Source organism: Nelumbo lutea, chromosome 1 (assembly GCF_056320005.1).
Source record: "Nelumbo lutea isolate HS-2025 chromosome 1, American lotus-T2T, whole genome shotgun sequence".
Classification (NCBI taxonomy): Eukaryota; Viridiplantae; Streptophyta; class Magnoliopsida; order Proteales; family Nelumbonaceae; genus Nelumbo; species Nelumbo lutea.
Window position 1 is genome coordinate 157,147,171 of NC_142684.1, and position 13,197 is coordinate 157,160,367.

The 13,197-nt window shown below is 40.3% G+C and overlaps 1 protein-coding gene across 4 annotated transcripts in view; it reads right to left on the reverse strand.

The window, feature by feature from the left end:
• Positions 1-13,197, reverse strand: part of LOC148878609 (uncharacterized) — a 48,040-nt gene that overhangs the window by 8,784 nt on the left and 26,059 nt on the right. For all 4 annotated transcript variants that reach the window (XM_088957195.1, XM_088957200.1, XM_088957216.1 and 1 more), the window contains one exon: positions 435-585. In XM_088957195.1, the coding sequence (XP_088813321.1) occupies positions 435-585 (151 nt within the window). The remainder of the gene's footprint in view (positions 1-434; positions 586-13,197) is intronic.

The following is a 13,197-nucleotide window of genomic DNA, read 5'->3' on the forward strand; positions in this document are numbered from 1 at the left end:
TCAGCCATGCCATTTGCCACCCTACTAACCCATTGAACCGTAATTTGCATATTCCTGATCAAGCATTTGAGGGTCCATTTGGTTCACAGTTGGAATCGGAATCGGAACCAGAATCAAAAACCCTTGGAAACGGAATCAAAATAGTTTATTCCACTCACCTGTTTGGTTCAGATGGGAATTGGAATTGGCTGGAATGGGATTCTCATTCCCAAGGGAGGGGGAGGGAATGGCTATTCCTTCAAATGGAGGAATGCCATTCCATCAGGAATAGGAATAGGAATAGGATTCCATTATTGCAATTCTGCCCAATCAAATGGTTGGAACCAGAATGAGCCATTCTGATTCCAATTCCACCCCTATTCCTGCAAACCAAACGGACTCTGAATTACAAAAAAAAGGCTAATAATTGAAGCAGCAAGATAAATGCAAATTACCTCTTGAGCGACAACTAAAGCAGTTTCATGTAATCTTCCATCCAAATATGCAAGCCTAGCTCCTTTTAATGCTGAAAACAAGCTGGTTTGTGAAAGTTCACTTGGAACCATGGGAGGGTATCCCGGTGTGTGAATACAAGTACGGGCCTTCCTGAAAGTATTACTCAACCTCAAGTCAAAGAAGATTAAAATTCCAAAGGATGTCTTTTTTTCTGCTATTTGTGAAAAAATAAATTAATAGCTTAAATTATAGAAGGCTTGTCAATAAAAAAGTCTCAATCATGTGAACAATTTGATCCCTGACAATATAGGTAATTATTAAGTAGCAGCTGAGGTTAAAATTGGAAGTTGAATGATGAGGTGATATCCGGTCAAGAAGAAATTGTTAAGACATTGTAGGTCGCTATAAATCCATTTATAGGAAACCATTGAACGAAAGAATGAGGTTCGAAGGTTTTGATTGGCCACTCTTGGTGAAGAGATGAGAGATCTATCATATGGATGGCCGAACCCTGTAGGAAGGTTGGGCGAAATTTCAAAAATTTTTCTCTCCCATGTCGGAATCACATTCCCTATTTTAGAAAACTGCGTTTTCAAGGATCAATCTTGAACCTAAACCGCACCAGATCTGAAACCAAAAGGGAGTGGAGGGTTATACCTGATACGAAGTAACAATAACCTCCAATGAAGGTGTTCACGCCCAAGGAAAGATCCAAAGACTGCTTCCACCGAAGATGACACGGTGCAGGATGAAGCAGAATCACCAGGATGGCTCTTCAGCAAGAACCTAATTCTTCAGCAAGAATCTGATGGAGGGCTAGTGAGCACGACTTCTGATTACCTTTTCTGCCAAAAGGTAATATCAAGAACACTTCTTGATTGCTCCCACAAGTGGAGATCGAACTGGTATGGCGGCAGGAGCAGGAGAGAGCAAGAGCAGAAGACAGAAGCAATCAAACTGTATGTTGTCATCTCTCTTAAATCAGTAGACTGATTGATGAACTGGAGGTTCGCCCTGCTCCTCTATTTATAGCCTTAAAGAGAGGTTCTCCTAATCCCATTTGGATCTGGACTCTCTTTAAGAGATAAGGATAATCCCTTATCTTATCTACAGATAAAGATCAGCCCTCCTAATCTAATTAGGAGTTTCCTTATCCAAATCTCTATTTGGATCTGGACTCTCTAAGTGGATAGGGACAATCCCTTATCCTATTTGCTGATCTAAATCCCAGAATTGCCCCTCTTTAATTAATCTCATTAAGTCAGTTCGAATTGGGCTTTAAGCCCATTAAGTCTATGTGCTCACTTACCCTCCAAACTGTTGCCCAGTTGGATATCCTTGTATTGCGTGGGACCCAAACATTGATCTACACATCAGCCACATGGGTTCAGCCCAGCCTCTGTTACAAGGCCTGGCCGAATTCACTATAGGAGACAGTGAACCCCTGAGTCCATCACCATGGGCTCTTAATGGGCCCAACATTTACACTAAATGGTCATTGGGTCAAGCCACCTTATAAAAACCCAAGGACTGTGGGCAGATGCAAGATTAGCCCATTAGGTATTACCCTCAATGGTCTTACACTTAACCTCTCAGCCCACAATGATCAAACACTGCCCGACAAGAGAGGACCTCTCCCTCGGCTGCAAGGTACAGTGCTGCACTCTCTACTCACATGGATCCCGGGAATTAAAACCTTTTGCAAACATTTTGAAACCATAAATATATATATATATATATATATATATATATATATATATGTATATCTCTATATAAATATATTTTGCAAAACAAATTTCAATGGTTGAAATCGACTGCCGACAGTTTTGGTTTCCATCAGAGAGAGTGCATCCCCGACATTCACTTTGTCCGACAAAGGGGCTGATCCTGTCACTATGATCACCCACTCAGATGAATTCTCGGACTGTCCCAATATACCCAGGTTTGGACCCCCTCTAAGGATCTCACTGATTGGCATATCAAAGACAACCCAATCCGACACCTAGTGCAGTATCATAATCAAGTCTAGGGGTCAGGTGTAACATTCCAATTTTGCCCATCTATCTCCAAGGTCCAGGGCAATACTGGAATTCTGGTCCGGTTCAGGGTTTCAAGAAAATCCACACTATATGTACCTCAGGTCTCACCCTAGTAGCTAAGACAAGCCACCCCAATCAATTTGGCGGCACATCAGTGTCAGCCTTGGCAAGATAAATCTCCCCAGATCTATCCAACGGCTGTGAAGATTCTAAACTAACATGAGTCTCATATATGTCTAGTTTAAGGGTATTACACAGAAACACACCATAATAACATGAATCAAATATGTACTTTATTCATTTACATTAAATGTCATAATGTACATCATTTTGATTGGAGCTAAGGGCATACACTACCTTATACTTGGTTAATGAGGCAATCCAATGGTTAGAAAGAAGGTTTGAACAGGGGGAAATTAGGAGGGTTGTTTTCTCAATGGATAAATCTAAAGCCCCAAGACCAAATGGATTTACAATGGTTTTTTATCAAGATTGTTGGAAACTTTGAAAGATGAATTGTGTGATGTGTTTAATGAGTTCGCAGAAAAGCACATCATTATCCCAAAGATCAATGTTAGCTTCTAGCTCTTATCCTAAAGAAGCCTAATGTTAGTCACCCAAAGGATTTTAGACCCATTACTTTTGTGACCAGTATCTACAAAATAATAGTCAAGGCCCTCTAATTAAAGTGATATTGCTTTCCATCATCAATAAATTTCAAGGGGCTTTCACATAGGATGGGCAGATCTCTGATCAAATACTCATTACTAATAGATGTATTAAGAAGTTAAGGAGGCCAAAGTGTAAAGGTTTTGGGTGCAAGATGAATCTTAAAAAAGCCTACAATTAGGTGGACTGGAACTTTCTTGTTGAGGAAATGAAAAATTATGGAATTGAGCAGAAATGGTGTAACTGGGTGTATGGATGCTTAAAATCTTGTCATTATTCTCTAAGCTGAGAATCAATCTTGACAAGAGTTGTATTGCAGTGATTAATCTGAAGGAGGGGGGAATAGATTCTATTGTAACTTATCTAGATTGTTCTTTCACCAATTGACCTTTGAGGTGTGCAAAGAGATTAGTAGGATACAAGAGGAACTATATTTCAATGGGAGGAAAAATTACTTTGATGAAAATTTACACTTCCCAAAACAGCTATTAATCTATAAGTCCACTGAAATCTCCCCCAACAACTATTTTCTTTACATTTAAAGTTCTTCCCAATCTTAGGCCTTGCAATTTGTGTATCAAGAGTTCAAAATGATCAAAACTTATATCGTCTACCATTTTGTCAGAACCTGTGGGAGAGCAAAGAAGAGTATGCCAGGAATCTTTGTTGGTCAATTTTTAGAGATGGTTGTAGGGATTGGATGTTTTGTTTGTTTTTGTCTGTTTTCTTTAGGTGATTTCTCATCACCTAGATTTTTATAATAACATTTTAAGTTTTACAATTTTTTTTTATTTATTATAAAAAAACAACCCTATGGAAAGAGGCAACTGCCTCTACATTCCACTCTTAAGTATGTCTTCAATAGAAAAGGGATCAAAGATCTTTAGGCCTTGTTCGCATCTAGGTAAATGACTTACTTGGGTAAATGCACTTATCTGGGCAAGTGTTTCTTGGGAAACACTTACCCTGATAAGAGCACTTACCAATGCTCTTTTATTCCCCGGGTAAAGGTGTACAATGATCAATTTATCCAAAAAAGTGACATTATTGAAGACAATATTGTCCCATCACATAATAGCAATTTTTTATGCACATGGGTAAGTAATTTACCTAAGTCTGAGGAGAGTATTGCTTCCCCAGGTAAATCAGCTGCTCGGGAAACATTCTTTTCCATGGAACCCACTAACACTAATACCAGAAAACTATTAGAATGGTTAGTGTTTAATGTAGTATGTGTCGCACAGATGTCTTTTTACTTTTTATTTTTGTTGCCCTATATATATTAACGAGAACTGGTGCTGCCAGTGTAGTTGTTTCTCTTTAATCTCTCTCTTCTCTTCTCCCTTTCTCTCTTCCCTCTCTCCTCTCTTCTTCCTCCATATTTTCTGCCCTATTTTACTAATATGGCATCAGAGCAAGATTACTGGGCATCAGAAGTTTCTTCTCCTTCTTCTTGCTGTCTTCTACAGATTGGGATCGAGAAAACCTTCCTATGAATGGTATGTCAGAAGTTTTTTTTTTGTTTCGCTCTTTCTCTTGGTCGTGTACCAAGGAAATCTATAAAACTAAGTTGGCCATGCTGTGAGAAGGAGCTGTGATTGTTTTAATAATTTTTTATTGATCGTATGATCCTTGTAGCTGAGATTGATGCTCCTGTTGATTACGTATGACCTGTTTTTTTTATTCGACAGTACTGGTATGGTCTCTCTTGGTGACTGTAGTAATTAGGTACCTTGGAAGTGTGGTGGCCTGTAGCTGTTAATCCTGTATAAGCCTGAAAGGAATTAAAAAAATTACTTTTTTGGAGGGAGATAGTGCTGTCTTGTGCCTAGACTGTAAGGTGTGTTTGGGGACTGCAGTTCTAGTGTTTCTCTAGGACTGACTGGTTTTGTGTCAGAAGTGACTCTTGGGTAAAACAGTGAACTGAAGCATGTCATCTGAAAATTCTGCAACATCTAGTGTTACTGCAAGTCAAAACAGAATGAGTGGAGGTCTAGATATAAACTTCCCTATGGATGTAATCCCCTTCGATAGGCTTAATTACCTTGAGTCATCTAGGGGAATCAAACTCTACATTACTGCTAGAGGAAAAGTAGGTTATATCAATGGTAAAGTAAAGGAACCAAAGGTTGGAAGTGCTGAATATGACAGATGGGACCAAAAGAATAGTATGGTGATGTCATGGCTCTTGGTTTCTATGCTGCCACAAGTAAGGAAGACCTTTATGTGGGCTGAAGGCTTGTGAAATATGGGAACAAGCAAAATCTACTTATTTGGAGTAGAGACACTATGCAAAGATATACCAACTGCAAACTGAATCATCCACTTGTAAGCAGGGGGAGAGAAGTCTCTCAGTGTATTACTCAGATTTGACATCAAACTGGAAGGAGATGGATCATTATCAAAGTGTCAATTGGAAATGTGATGAAGATGCAAAAGCCTACAAGTCCCTTGTCTCCCAGCAATGAGTATTTGCATTTCTCTTGGGAGTGAATCCTATGTATGAGCCTATTAGGGTACAAATATTGGGAAGTAAGGACTTACCTTCAGTCCAGGAGGTTTATGCCTTAGTTCAATATGAAGAAAATAAAAGAAATGTGATGAATTGTGTAGATGGGGAACCAGTTGCATTAGTAGTCAGAGGAGGTACAGGTGGAAATGGAGGAGGTTCTTTTAAGAAGGGTGACTTGCAGGAGAGGGTGGATGGCAAAGAGAAACTTTGGTGCACTCATTATCAATGATCCAGACACGCTAGGGACACATGTTGGGAACTTCATGGGAAGCCTTGAGTGGGCTCAGGATTTAAGCAAAAAATCAACATCTGATCAGACTAAGAAGCCAATTCAAAAAAACTAGAAGAAATCTAGCTTGGCAAATGTGGCCTCTCAAGAAACTTGTCCAACATCTCAGGAACATCCCTCTGGCTTTGATCCCAAGGAAGAGATGATCAATTCTTTTTGTGATCATTTGGAGCTTTATGGTAGGTCACTTCACCAGGTGGATTTTGTCCCTACTCCGTCTACTTCATTTGCATCTACTTAAGGTAACTCTACCACAACCTTCCATGTATCATCTCATACCTTTGAACTTCCATGGATAATTGACTCTAGATCTTCAAATTACACGAGTAGTAAGTCAAATCTGTTTCAGGCATATAACCTCCTTTTTGGGAAAGATAAGGTGAGACGGGCTCATGGGTCTCCAAAATTGCCTATTAACTTACTTTCCATTAGTAGCATTACTTATTCCTTAAATTGTTCAGTAACATTTTTCCCTCATCTTGTGTGTTCTAGGATTTGACCTCTGAGAGGATGATTGGTAGAGGAAGTATGGTGGATGGCCTCTATGTGTTGGAGAATAAATCCGGTCTTGTGGCTACAGAGTCTTTAAGTTTTTCTAACAAGAGTCAAGCCGACTTATGGCACAACCGTCTTGTTCATCTTTCTTTTGAGTCGTTAAAGTTTGTTTCCAGAATTGTTTAAGTCTTTTCCAATCAGTGAATTGCAAGGCTAGATGTGTCAATTGAGCAAACGTTGTAGAAGTTATTTTCCATTAAGAAATAAAAAATCTGAATTTCCCTTTCATATTGTTTATTTGATGTTTGGGGCCCTGTTACTATACTTTACAGAAGTGGCTACAAGTATTTCATTACATTGATTGATGACTACTCCAGATATACTTGGGTGCATTCCATGCGATTCAAAGATGAAGTACCTAAGATTATAAAAGATTTTCAATGTAAGTGGGCAGACTTGATAACTAGGGCTTTACTGAGAGTAACTTCTGACCATTACCCCATTGGCTTAGGACAGGAGCCTTTTAGGCAAGGACCCCGACCTTTTAGGTTTGAGAACATGTGGTTGACTCACTCGGACTTTGTGAAGAAGGTTGAGGAATGATGGAGAGAAGACCTAAGGGGGGTGAAGTGGAAAGGGGTAAGATTTCACAAAAAAACTTAAAAGATTGCGAGCACATGTGAAGGAGTGGAATATGGAGCATTTGGGGAGAATAGAAGAGAGGAAATCCTCACTGTTAAGCCCTCAGGAGAGAGATCGAGGATGGGAGTTAAAAAGAGAGTTAGATGAAGTTATTTTGAGAGGAGAAATGCAGAAGTCTAGATGTAAATGGATTAAGGAAGGAGATGGGAACACTAAATTCTTTCATAACCTAGCCAATGGAAGGAGAAGGAAAAACCTAGTGTTCAAACGGGAAGTGGATGGAAGTCTTTGATACCCAAGAGAGGATAGCCAACTGTTTTGTTGAGCACTTCAAATCCATTTTGAGGAGACCCCTAAGACCTAGTGTGGAGTTGGAAGGCGTTACCTGGCAGAGGCTTCCAGAATAGAGTAGAAGCTAGCTGGAAAGGAATTTTGAGGAGGAAGAAATCAGAAAAGCCGTTTTTTCAATGGACAGGTCAAAAGCACCAGGGCCCGATGGGTTTACAATAGCTTTCTTCCAAAACTGTTGGGACGTAGTCAAAGAAGATTTAATCGATGTCTTTAAGGAATTTGAGGATAACCCAGTGATGAGTCGTGGAATTAATCTACTTTTTTAGCTTTAATTCCCAAGAAGAAAGAGGCCAAGCATCCAAAGGATTTTAGACGTATTAGTTTGGTGACTAGTGTTTACAAGATTGTGGCTAAGGTCTTATCTTTGAGGATAAAAAAGGTGTTTCCTTGTTTTATTAGCCAAGCGCAAGGAGATTTTGTTTAGGGGAGACAAACTATAGATTAGATTCTAATAGCAAATGAATGTGTGGAGGAGATGAGGAGATCAGGGCGTCAAGGTTTTGTTTGCAAACTTGATCTTGAAAAGGCCTATGACTTGGTAGATTGGGAATTCTTACTACTTATGCTAAGGAAGTGTGGGCTTGGGGATAAATGGTGCAAATGGGTAAATGGTTGCCTGTCCAATTGCCATTATTCCATCCTAGTCAATGGGGTAGTTAATGATTTTTTCCCAGCTAGTAGGGGTCTGAGACAAGGTGATCCTATGTCACCATTCCTTTTCACTTTAGTCGTTGATGCTTTTAGTAGACTCCTCTCAGAAGCAGATAGAGCTGGATCTCTAAGAGAGTGAAGAATAGGTAGAGACAAAGTTTCAGTAACCCATCTCCAATTTGCAGATGACATAATAATCTTTTGTTAAGGTTGTGATTTGATGGAGGTAAGGAATCTGAAGAATTTAATAATTCACTTTGAGAGGGCCTCAAATTTAAAGGTAAATTTTGAGTAGAGTTGTGTTGTGGGAGTTCACTTGAACAGAGAGGAGTTGGAGTCTATAGCAGCCTTGCTAGAATGCACCTGCTCTCAGTGATGTCTATCCTACCTAGGACTTCCTTTAGGTGCAAATCCAAAGGAAAGTAGGTTTTGGAACCCAGTGGTGGAAAGATTCGAAAAAAGATTGGCAGCTTGGAAGAAAAACTATATTTCCAAGGGGGGTAGAGTTACTTTGATTAAAGCAACTTTAGCCAATTTGCCTTTATACTTCCTGTCAGTCTTTAGAATTCCTAAAAAGGAGGCAAAGAGGTTGGAAAAACTAATGAGGGATTTCTTATGGGAACCTGGTGAAGAGAAAAAAGATCACTTGATTAGGTGGGAGGTGGTGTGTCGGAGTAAGGAAGGAGGAGGTCTAAGATTAGGGAACGTGGTGAGCAAAAATGAGGCTCTTTTAGGTAAGTGGCTTTGGAGGTGGCCCCTGGAGAGGGAGAGGTTGTGGCATGAAGTAGGGAAAAATATCCATGGTTGTTCCGAATCAGGTTGGGATGCGGGAGTTGTTAGACAGTGTATGCCCTTAGCTCCAATCAGATTGATGTACTTTCTGACATTTATTGTAAATGAATAAAGTGCATAATTGATTCATGTTATTATGGTGTGTTTATGTGTAATAACCTTAAACTGGACACTTATGAGACTCATGTTAGTTTAGAATCATCACAGCCATTGAATGGACCTGGGGAGGTTTATCCTGCCAAGGCTGACACTAATGTGCTGCCAAATCAGTTGGGGTAGCTTGTCTCAGTTGCCAGGTGAGACTTGAAGCACATGTAGTGTGGGTTTGCTTGAAACCATGAACTAGACCATTTTCCAGTTATGCCCTAGACCTTGGAGACAGGTGGGCAAAACTAGAAAGTTACACCTAACCCCTAGACTCGATTACGGTACTGCACTAGGTGTTGGATTGGGCTGTCTTTGATATGCCAATCAGTGAGATCCTTAGTGGGGGTCAAAACCTGGGTATATTGGGGTAGTCTGAGAATTCACCTGAGTGGGTGATCATAGTGACAGAATCTGCCCCTTTGTCGGACAAAGTGAATGATCGGGGAATGCACTCTCTCTGATGGAAACCTAAACTGCCGGCAGTTGATTTCAAACTTGTTGAGATTTGTTTTGCAAAATATATTTATATAAATAAATATATATATATATATATTACGGTTTCACTAAATGTTTCCAAAATGTTTTAATTCCCGGGATCCATGTGAGCAGAGAGTGCAACACTGTACCTTGCAGCCGAGGGAGAGGTCCTCTCTTGTTGGGCAGTGTTTAATCATTATGGACTAAGATGTTAAGTGTAAGACCACTTAGGGTTTATACCTAATGGGCTACTCTCACATAAGTCCATAGTCCTTGGGCCTTCATAAGGTGGCTAGACCTAGGTACCATTTAGTGTAAATGTTGGGCCTGCTAAGAGCCCATACTAATGGGCTCAGGGGTTCAGTGTCTTCAGTAGTGAATTCAGCCAGGCCTTGTAACAGAGTCTAGGTTGAACCCATATGGTTTTTGTGGAGATCAATGTTAGGGTCCCATGCCATACAAAGAGAGCCAAGCTAGCCAGCAATTAAAAGGAAGTGAGCCTGAAAGCTTAATAGCCTAAAGCCCAATTCGAACTGGGTTTAATTGGATTAATTAAAAGGGACGAATTTAGGTTTATATCTGGATAGAGATCAGGAAGAGGATAAGATAAGTCTTATCCACTTAAGAGTCTAGATCCAAATAAAGATTTTGATCAGAGAACCCTTTCCTAATTTGATTAGGAAGCTGATCTTGAAAGGATATGAATTAGGGGGCAAATTCTACAGAAACAATTATTCTTTTCTGTAATCTGCTTTCTCCCTCCGCTCTTGCTGCCCTACCCTGTTCGATCTCTAGTTCTTGGTGTGATCAAGATTGGATCTTGATATTATTTCTTGCTAAAAGAAACATCTTGAAGCTATGCTCACATCCCTGCATGATTCTTGCTGAAGAATTGGGATACTTGCTGAAGAATCTCTTTGTTGATCCTGCCTCACCCTAAGCTGTGTCATCTTTGGTGGAGGAAGGATTTGGTGAACTCTTTGAGCGTGAACACCTGCATTGGGAACTACTGTTGATTCCGTATCAGGTATATCCCTCCCTTAATATTGGTTTCAGATTTGGTCCAGTTTGTTTCCAAAACGAATCTTGAAAAATGTAGTTTTTCTAAAACAGGGAATAGATTCCCAGAAGGGAGAAAGAAATTCTTGAAATTTCACCCAACCACCCTGCATGGTTCGGCCATCCATATGATGGATCTCCCTTCCCTTCAGGAGTATCTCGAAAGGGCTTTGTTCACAACACCTTGGAAGGCCATCTCTGGCATTCTTCCTAAGTTCCTCAGTTTTGTAAGGTACAATGTTTGCTCTAGAAACTCCATTCTTTTTTAGGAAGATACTTGGGTGAGCTCTCAACCCCTAAAAGACAGTTCCCTTCTCTCTAGCCATCTCCCTCTTTAAAAAGAAACCCATTTCTTGGTTCCTCCCCCCTTGGTTTGTCCTTTGGCCTTAAATTGGGATTTTGGGTTTCGAAGAGGGTTAAGGGATGAAGAATCTCTTTGCGCTTCAGAGCTGTTGTTACTTCTAGATTCGATGTGTTTGGACCCCCCTAACCCGGGTAAAAGAGTCTGGTTCCTAACCCCGGTTGGCTCATTCACTTGTGCTTCTTTCTTTAAAGCCCTTTGCTCCAACCCCTCCTCTCAGGTCTTTCCCATTAAAGAGGTATGGTCAAGACCAATTCCCCCCAAAATAGCTGTGTTCTATTGGGAAGCCTATTATGGTAAGATCAATAGTGTGGAAAACTTGCAAAAGAAGAAACCTTTTATGTGCTTGTCCCCTAATTGGTGCTCTCTGTGTAAAGTGGGGTGAGGACTGTAACTATTTGCTGATATCATGCTCCTTCGCTACCAATATTTGGAACTGGGTTGTTTCTTTATTTGGGTGCAGGTGGAATTTTCCCTCTGAAGTAAAGTTGTTGTTCACTCCGGCTGCCTTTGGGAGATTGACAAAAAGAGGAAGCTAATGTGGAAATGTATCAGAGCCGCTACGTTGTAGACTGTATGGGAGGAGAGAAATGCTAGAATATTTCAAGAACAGAAAAGAAGTCTTGTTGAAATCAAGGAATGCATATTGACAAGGACTATCTCACGGTTAAAATCTTCACACTTGTTGGCAGATTACTCCTTTGATGACTTAAGGAGAAATTGGGCTGCAGTGGCTGCTATAGTCTCCACCAAGATCAAATCACAAGCTGAATGGATTCCCCCATCGGATGGTGTGGTAAAATTGAATTTTGATGGTAGATGCCAAGGTAACCCAGGGCCATCGGGAATAGGTGGGATTCTGAGAGATAAAGACAGCAATATGTTGTCTCTATTTTCAGGACCAGTGGGTGAAGGTGATTCAGTAAGGGCAAAGCTACTAGCAGCGGTACAAGGTACAAAGATAGCTAGTCAAATTGGAGTGACCAATCTGCTAGTAGAAGGGGATTCCAAGGTAGTAGTAGGCTGCCTAATTAGCCCAAAAACAGCTTGTTGGGGCTACAGGAATCTGTTAAAGGAAGTTAAATGGATGACAAGGAATATGACTGTCAGGTTTCAATGGGTCAGAAGATCGGCAATTGCGATGGCTGATTCTTTGGCCAAGCAAGGGGTGTAAAGGGGATATCTATTTTGGGCTACTTTGTAATTGTGTCTCAGGCCTGGGCAATTTTGGTGTATATGGTTCAGTCCTAGGGGGGGGGGGGTAACATCTTGTGCCTTCTCATAGGCTGATTGTATTTTTGATATTTGATTTAATAAAACTACTTTTATTCATCCAAAAAAAAAAAGATTTTCAATGTATGGTGTTTACTCAATTCTAGATTGAGATTCATATTTTCCAGTCAGACAACGAAAAGGAATACTTTTACAGTGATCTCACGGAGTTCTTTGCTTCGTGTGGGTCTCTTCACCGAAGTTCTTGTGCTAGAATACCTGAACAAAATGGTGTGGCTGAGAGAAAAAATTGCCACCTTCTTGAGGACGCTCATGGACTATTTCTATTACATATGCATGTTTCCAAACGTTTTCGGATGGATGTTGTTATATGTGTTTCATATCTTATCAATCGCATGCCCTCTCGATTGCTAGAGTATAAGGCCCCCCATCAACTTTTGTTCCCTAAGGCCCCTTTGCTTTCTATTCCAATGTGTGTCTTCAAATGTTGTTTCATTCATGACTTGGCTCCTACCCATGGTAAGTTTGATCCTTGTGCTATCTTGTGTGTCTTTTCTTTGGGTTACCCTTTGTCTCAGAAGGACTACTAATGCTTTGGTCCTACTTTCTACAAGTACTATGTCTTCATGGATGTATCCTTTTTTGAAAATGAACCTTTCTTCCCTATTTCTCCTCAAGGGGAGATTGGGGTTGAGGAGAAACACGTCCAGGTTCAGCTTCCTCCTCTTCCTCATTGTCCCCCATTTTGTATCTTTCATCATCACTGCAAGGGCCAGCAGAGTTCAAAAACTGTGGAGCCTAAAACTATGCTACCAACATCATCAGACTCTCTAGAGGCAAATCCTCCTTAGCCAGGTATCCTTGTTCCTATAGATATGCCTAAGCCTCTTGCTATTGATGATTTAGATGTTCCTATTACTAAGAGAAAGGGTGTTAGATCTTGTACTACTATTCAACCTATCTCTCACTTTGTTTCCTATGATCATATTTCACCTTCATTTCGTGCATTCCTTACCTCCATTGACAGCATTTCTATCCCTAAGAA